We start from the raw sequence: 8,613 nt of genomic DNA on the forward strand, positions 1-8,613 counted from the left end.
AAATTACGCTACTGAAGCATGATAACAATTACTCTTAGAGACAAAGTGGTTCTGCAGAAGATTGAATCCCTTCTGGTGCAGGAGTGTTTTAGATACTCTGATTTATGAAATAATGTGAAAGCAATTAATAACAGTTTACTTGGAAAACATTGTTATAAACATTCAGACACATGTAATACCAGGGCATCCACAGCTTCTCTGGGTAACGTGTTCCAGTGTCTCACCACATTCATAGTAAAGAATTTTGTCTAGTATCCATATAAACTACTATCTTTTAGACTAAAGCTCAGTATCAAGGTTCCTAGGTACTTAAACTGTAGCCTGGAAAATAAATATTCCATCCATTAAGTGGTAATAATTGTTGCAAGTTCAGAAGGTTTCTCTTCTTTCTGTTTTAACAAGGTTGCTGTTTGTCACATAAGGAGACCTCATCCATCTTGATCATTATAGTATGTGCTGGCATCATTGTTCTTGACGTGTGCAAAATGGATAATTAATATAATAATCCTGATTGACCTTAGCACATCTGTCTAGCCTTTCTAGACTAAAGAGGAATTTGTGATGCAGGTCAGAAAGTGGAGAAAGTTACCCTCTAGGGAAGTGTGGAATGAGAATAGATTCAGCAGCCTTGCCAGAAGATGAGCCAGTAAAAATATAGCATATTTAAGACACTTTGCTGCCTTATTCCATCTAAAACATGAAAAATGGCTTGTAAAGACTAACAAAAGGGGAGCAGTATTAAATAGAGGAAATTATTTGAAAGAAAAGAGTCTTTTTCCTATCTGGGACATTTCCTGAAAGCGAAGTATTGGAATTGGATGGGAAAAACAGTCTTTTAATTTTTTAATCTGCATTTGTTTCACTAACTGCTTGTTTTCATTTTCAGTTACATCTTAAGATTCTCTCATCAGAGCCAAAACTCTTGGAAGAATTATCCAAATTGTCAGTGCAACTTGAGGATACTTGGATTCACTTGCGGGCTCTCTTCAATCAGAGTCTGTGTGTTTTAACATACATGAAAAGTGCTTTGCTGTAAAATACTTCAGGGTTTTGTCTGCATAAGATTTCCCTCAGAGGAACAGTACAATTTATTACCAATAATACGGGATTCCAAAAATCATACTGGGTCTTGGAATTGTAGAATCATTAAGGTTGGAAAAGGCCTACAAGACCATCAAGTCCAACGTTTTGCTGAATACCACCTTGTCCACTAAGCCATATCACTTAAGTGCCAGACTACTCATTTTTTTTAATACTTCCAGGGATGGTGATTCCACCATCCTTTTCTAGTGCTTCTTCTGGTGCTGTATTTTATACATCTACATATGGCAGAGTATTTTAGAACATGCACAACTGCCTGTTTTTGTTCACTTCAACTGGAGAAAAAATTACTACGTGCAGCTAAAGTATTTGTTGTGTTGGTCTGTGCTGTCAGTGGGCAGACATTTGGATTCAAGGCCCTGAGCAACCTGGTCTTGTGAAAGGTTCCCCTGCCCATGGCAGGGGATTGAAAGTAGATGATCTTTGAAGTTCCTTCCAAGCCATTCAATGATTCTCTGATTCTATGGCTACATAAAACATAGTTCACCATGGCTTGTGGGGAAGAAAAGAAGTGGGAATGTAACTTCTGTGCAGGAGGCCACAAACTATATTGTTCTCAATAAAGTCAGCGTTGATGCAAAAGTAAATCAAAAAGTCAGAGTTATTAACACTGTATAAACAACAGTTTAAAGCAAGTTAATCTAAAGATTGTGTTCCTCTGCAATTAGAGCACTTCTCTTGTGACGGTTGTAAAAATCAGTTGTCTTCTCACTTTTGCAGACATCTATTTCTGAAAGCAAAGATTTCCAGCTGTACTAACAGTGACTGAACTTCAAAAAAACTCTAAAAACCCAAGCACCAAACTAAACAAAACCGGATTTTTGTGAGGCCCAGTTTCATATGAAAATTGTTTCTTAAGGAAAAGGAGGAAAGATTACTTGAAAAAAAGCTTTGTTTTGAGGAATTTTTAATTAAATCAGATGGGTTTTTTTACAAACTGATATTTACGTTTCAAACTATAACATTTGGGCATTATTTGGGACCTCATGAGTGAAATTATCTTGAACTTTTCTGCTTGAGAGTACTTCCTCCCAGCATAAGAATCTCCTGAACAAGGCCTTTGCTGTATTTCACATGCTCAAGCTACATACACAGACCAACAGAGTAACTAATACAAATACATGCAGTTTCAATGAGTAAATTTGATAGGTGATTAATTGCATTTGATAGAAGACTGAAGCAATAGTGTCGGTCAGTTGTACTGTATAGCTGGGGTTTTTTAATGCCCTTTTAGTCATGTGTACTGGAACAAATTATCTGCAAACATAGAATCATACAACAATAGAAGGGCTTGGGTTGAAAGGGACCTTGAAGATCATCCACTTCTAACCCCCTGCCATGGGCGGGAACACCTTTCACTAGACCAGGTTGCTCTGGACCCCTTCCAGCCTGACTGGACACTTCCAGGGATGGGATATCCACAGCTTCTCTTGGTCACGGTGTTTCACCATTGTCACAGGGAAAAATGTCCTGTTCATGTCCAATCTGAACATACTGTCCTTGAGTCTGAAGCCATCATGCACACGAAGTTTCTTATAAAGTTTGCTACTGAGATTTAAGAAAATCCTCTGTACCACAGAATTATTAGTTTCTGGTAATATGGTTCTTGGCAACCCATTGCTCCCAATTTATTGGATTGATCTGAAGTTGTCCAAAATACCTTAAATGTCAGTGTAATATATAATGAACCTCTGAGCTTTCAGGTGTTACTGTAACTCCTTTAGAAGATCTTACAAAAACATTTTCTGAATAAAAACAAAATGTTCAAAGGTTAATGAGGCAGTATTTGCGGACCTGCCTCTGTGGAAGAAGGAAGAGTGGATAAAGAACTTTCATGCTGGATCAGAGGAAGGGTCTGTCAAGCCCACGGTTCTGTCTCCAGATGGAGGAAGGAAGATTTGTGGTATAGCAGCCTGGCTGTGTATAAAGTGATTGTTTCTCAAGCATATCGCAGCACCTTTCAGCAGGCAGCAATTGGATACTCTGTGACCCAGCTGTAGCCTGACAGTTGTGTTTAATGTTCTGTGACAGACCTTTTGTTCTCTGCAAGTTCATCTAATCTCTTTTAGAACACATTTATCCTTCACAACATCCTGTAGTAATGGGGCGTACAATTTAATTAACGGGAATAATGTATTTCTGTTTATATATTCCAGACCTGCTATTTTCTAACATTGTATGCCTCTCCTTGAATGTGAGAAATATCAATTGTGCTCTAGTCTTCATGCTTCACAGACTGCCTCAGAGCAGTGGTGAAAGGGTTTATCCTCATGAAGGGCATACTTTCTTTTGCTGAGTGCATGTCTGCTTTTTCACTGACATCCAAGAACCCTTTCTGGGCACAGATGTTTAAATCTGTATGTACAAGATTTGTCTGCAGAACCTGTCAGGATTGTAGAGTAGGGTTTCTTTTTCCCCTTCCTTTCATGGTCTGCTTGATGTAGTCATAAGAAAAAACTCTGCCAAACAGGCTATATTCTTAAAGCAGAAACATCAGGGTAATTTTTGTGAGCAATGTATGTATAACACAATTGATATGATGTTTGCAGTCCTGTATGACCTCATTAAATGTGTTTAATGCAGTTTCTCATATCATACACATAATGTGTTTGAAGTCCACCTGGAGCACATCAGTAACTTCCTTCAGAATATGGTAATTAGATGTGAGTGATATCTCACCTTCTTTATTCTTGTCTTTTTCTCAACATTACTACTCATCACTGCTATTTCAGGGGTGTTTTACTATTGTTAGAGCTATAGAGTCTTCCACCAGTAGTTCTGATTGCTTCATGTTCTTGGTCTTTTATTTTGTCCTTTTTACTGCACATCAAAATGATGAACAATTTATTGTTAATAAAAAAACTTCTTCAGAAATTTCTTCCTGTTAGTGGATGAAAGTAGATATTTCACCTGCTATTTCCTATATTATTCCTTCACCTGAGACATCAAAGGACAGTATTTTGTGATATTAGCTAAAATTTTTGATTACATGTGATTAACACGTGAAAACTGAATTTGATAATTTGGGCTTTGTTGCCCGTAAGAACTCACATTAGCATGGTGCTTTTTTAATGGCCTATGCAATAGGATGTGGAGAAATGCTAGATGGGTGAACGGATATTCATGTTAACTCTAGATTTTCTTCCAAGCAGGGCAGCAGCTGGGGATTTTACCATTCTTACACAATACCAAGCCCATCTTAAGCTAGCTCTGAGTAGCAGCTTGCTGTTAAAATTCTCCGTGTTACTGTGTGTGACACAGCACTCCTTCCAGCTTCCTCTCAGGCCTGTGCCCACCTCTGTTCCTGTGCTTCCTCTTCACCATGATTTCCTCAGCTCTTTTGGCTCCTGAGTGCAGCTACTGCTCTTGGCAACTCCTGCACATAGCAGTCCTATCAAGTTAGGTTCTCTGTACTTCCACTATTTTCTTTTGACTGTTATTTTTTCCAGACACATTTGGTACTCTTGTTTGTTTTGAGGCTGGTAGTTGAACCTTGCTACCTGAATTTGCTACTGATTGGATTCAGATGCTGCACAGTGAATGTTGCTCTTTTCTGAACCATAAGAAGCCTCAACCTTACTAGTCTTTGCTTTCCTCATTCAAGTAAAAATAGAGGTAATATGAGCCATGCAAACATGAAGAGAGAGTAGGATACCAGTGTTTACACTGGCTGCATTGTTCAGTGGCCAACCTATACCTCTGACTTGAAGCACTCCTTTGTACATTTCAAATTTAACTCTTACTTCTTCAAGGAAAAGTATAAGAAAGACCTCATATCTGTGCAAGTTGTCATACTGCGAGTGTTGTAGTCCTAGAGTAAGGACGCTGGAAGATACTCATTTGCATTCTGTGAACTAGAAAAGGCAGGGTGTTTGTTGGCGTATTTGAACTCTCTTAATGAGCCATGTTGAAGGAGTTCAGCATTGTTCAAGGATCACTATTATATAAATAGTTTACTGTGTTGTCTGCTGGCATCAGCTTATGTTTCCTGAGTGTCATACGTTAATCTTCTCAGCACATCACCATTTGTATCTTCAGAACTATTTGTTTTATGAAAAATTATCTTTTAATAAAAGTCATTTACCTTTTTAAAGATGAGGAATCCAATCAGTGTCTTATTTGCTTCCAGTGCAAGGACTGTGATGTGTCTGCAGTGTGTGTTAGAGGAGACCAAAATGCTGTCATTAAATGTCGTTAACCCCTGTGCTTTTCTTTTTGTAAAGCAGTGGTGAATTGAGGAAAGCAAAATGAAAGATAACGAAGATTTTTCTACCCTGGCTCTTATGTGTTTTACTCTATGATTCTCTGTTCCCAGAAGGATTAAATGCTTGTTGCACATCACAGAGCTTGGCTGTTTAGTAGCAGTCTCTGAAAAATTACTTTCCTCCACTGATGTGTGTGTTACTGGTTTGTGAAACAGCTTATGTGGCTAAATGGAATTACATACTACTTCCCTGACTATCCATAGTGTTAAAAGATGTGCTGGCTCTATGACTGTTAGATTATGAGTGTTTTAAGGGTCCTCACCCTGAAGGATCAGATCACCTTGGTGTTTTGCAGTGACCTGAAATCACCCATAGAATAAGTCAGAATAAGGTAGAACAAAATACTTGAAGAATCCTCACTCAGTTTCTATTTTTGTAGAGACTGGAAATAAAAATAAAACTCTACTTAAGTCCAGAGGGTTCCTTCACCCTTTTTTGTTAGCCTGTAGCCAAGCTGACAGTTGCCTTACAGCTACACAGCTGAAGATCTATCACTTACTGTCTCTGAAGTTGCCCAATATTGGTCTCAGAATGAGACATGAATTTCGCAACTCATCCATTAGCACTCCAAACATTTTTTGAGAGTTGTTCAGATTCACATGCCTCAAAAGGATTTTGTAAGTGTTGCTCACTGAAAAACATAGCCATGGCATTCTTTTCTTGCAGCCAGTGATGTTCCTGCTGCTCTGGAACTGTTCCATTTGGCACAGCTGGAACTGAAAAGTCAGCAGCCTGTTGTAATGCAACATGTCCCTTTCCTGTCCTGTGGAGGAAAGGTTAAAGCCCAGGTAAATGTGTTTTCAGAGTGTGTCAGGTTACATATTTTGTTGAACATCAGGTTTGTTCACACAGGGTTGTTCTTCACATTCGCGATTAATCTTTGTGTTTGCCTGTTGGTTTAGATTGATGAAAGGGTGAGGGATGACTGCCCAGTTCTCTGTGAAGAATTACATTTCAACAGAATCAAGACAAATGTAAGCTATTTCAGCAGTGCTTACATCAGTGCTTAATTGAGATGGTTTATTCATGGTGCTAGAGTAAACAGCACCATCTGTACAGAAATCCCTGCAGCTCCCTTTGTGTTGGTGGGTGAGGATGACAACCCACTGGTGCATATGGAAAGGGCGGAAATACTTGATACTTTTTTTTTTTTCTTTTTCTTCAGTCTCCACAGGCAAAGCCTGTTTCCATTTTCCGTGTGTACCAGCATCCTCTCTGAGGGAGTTGCCAGCAATGGGGGAGAAATGGGTTTGAAACTTTAGAGTGCAGAGCTCTGAAGTCACCTCATAACCAAGGGACTGCACAGCACTTGTGCACACGTACTGTCCAATGTGACAGCATTGGCATCAAGGAGGTCCCTGACAGCAGGTTGAGGCTGTTGTGCCTATTTTTAACAGAGGTAAAGAGGAGGATGGGGGGAACTGTTGGTTCATCAAAACTTCCCTCAATCTCCAGAAGAATTATGGAGTACATGCTACATATGCCTTTGGAATCCATCTCTAGTGCACAAAGGAAAAGATTAAGAAAGTCACGAGGGCAATTCATGCTCGCCCAAGGCCTTCTAGGATGAAATGGCTGGTTGGGTGCACAAAGGAAGAGCCATGAACTTAATGATCAAATTTAGCGCAATTACAGCAGTCTGTGATTACATTATCATAGTCTATTACGAAACACTGTAAATTGCTACTCTGAAAGTCAGCAGGCATGCTTTCAGTTAATATTTTGCAAATTATGGTGCTTGTTCATGGCAGTCTATGCACCATATACCTTTTATACTGTGAGCTGACTTAAGCATCATATTGGTTCTGCAGCACCAAGGTGTGAATTACTTTTGCAGTTATCCGTTATAATCAGCATTAAAGAAATTAATTTAGTCATGTTCTATTTATGCCTAATGCATGATTATTTTGTTTAATATCCCATAGCAAAGAAGCTCAATAAATTAGATGCAGAATGTTGAATAATGCTAATGGTATTCAAGAGATTTGCACTGAGGCGTAGAAGAATTAAACTGCTAAACTAGTTGAAAGTATTTCAAGTGAATGGCTGATAAAAAATTATTCTAAAGTTGGTGTGTGCCACAACACACTTGACTGTTTTATAAGTTCTTGCTTTTTATCCACGGAGGTTTCAATTTTGTGCATCACCACTGTGTCACGTCTCCTGCTGCAGCTATAGATCTTTCTTCTTTTTGCAATGGCTTCTTCAGCTTGACTCTTTCATAACCATTTGATAACACAATTTGTGTTTGAGCAAAGACTCTTCCTGCGGTACAAGACACTTACTCTGGGAGTGGTGAGGGGTCCAAGAAACACTGTTAAAAGAGACTGCAAAACTACATAGCCAGCTGAGAAAGAGATGCAAAGTAGAGTTTTCTTAGTGTGAAGGTGGTACCTAGAAAGGTATTTCTGGAACAAGACTCTGCTGCTTAGGCTTGGAGACAGCAAATTGTACAAGAAACAGACTGTGATGTATCCTCAGGAGCTGAGTGCCTACTGCAATTAAATCTCATTTCTCAGTCAGGAAAATGCATGAAGTGATTTAAAGAATCTGTGCAATCAGAAGTGGGAAAGACTGTCTGTCCTCAGGAAGAGAATGGGCCCCAGTACAGTGGTACTTGACCCAGGAGAGAACATCCTCTCTAGAGATGCTGTCCTCATTGCAGCATCTCTCTCAAAAATTAATGAAAAATTGCCTGAATATCACAGGAGTTACAACAACAGCAACAAAAAAACTGATTGGGCGAGAAAAACACAGAGCATCATTTTACACAAGAGGACTTGTAGTTAATGAAGTAATACCAGTGTTCCTGCAGGGAAGCAGGATTGCTGAAAGTCCATAATGGGTAAAGACAAACATTCCCATTTCTCCTCTTCCCTGCTTAGCTGTGGGAGCATGGAGGCTATGCTGTAGAATTGATTGCAAGTGAATTGACTGCAAGATCTTACTTTTATGCCTCAGATTAGTCCTAAGGTCCTTCTGCTTAGACAGGGTCACAGGGTCCAAAAGTTCCCCAACAAGCTAATGTTAAATACTGAGGATATTACATGCAAGTTGCAATCCTGGCCTTCTTTGCAGGACCAAACAGAATTATTTCCTCATAAGTAGAAGGCCCAAACCTGGAATTCTGCCTTTCTGAAAACTGACTTGGTTTTCTATGATTCGAGTCTGTCTATTGTGATCGACAGTGTTGAGATCTTAAAGGGCAAGAGAAAGAAATGTAGTGGAAAAATACAGAAATATTGCC

General features: G+C 39.2%; 1 protein-coding gene across 1 annotated transcript in view; it reads left to right on the forward strand.

Annotated features, from left to right (window-relative positions):
* The window catches only part of WDR36 (WD repeat domain 36), a 32,987-nt gene extending 27,784 nt beyond the window's left edge, over positions 1-5,203 (forward strand). The window contains exon 23 of the mRNA XM_041399175.1: positions 887-5,203. Coding sequence (XP_041255109.1) covers positions 887-1,036 — 150 coding nt within the window. The 3' untranslated portion in view covers positions 1,037-5,203. The remainder of the gene's footprint in view (positions 1-886) is intronic.
* Positions 5,204-8,613: the final 3,410 nt, after the last annotated feature.

This window comes from Onychostruthus taczanowskii, unplaced genomic scaffold, assembly GCF_017590055.1.
Source record: "Onychostruthus taczanowskii isolate IOZ18803 unplaced genomic scaffold, ASM1759005v1 scaffold158, whole genome shotgun sequence".
Taxonomy (NCBI): domain Eukaryota; kingdom Metazoa; phylum Chordata; class Aves; order Passeriformes; family Passeridae; genus Onychostruthus; species Onychostruthus taczanowskii.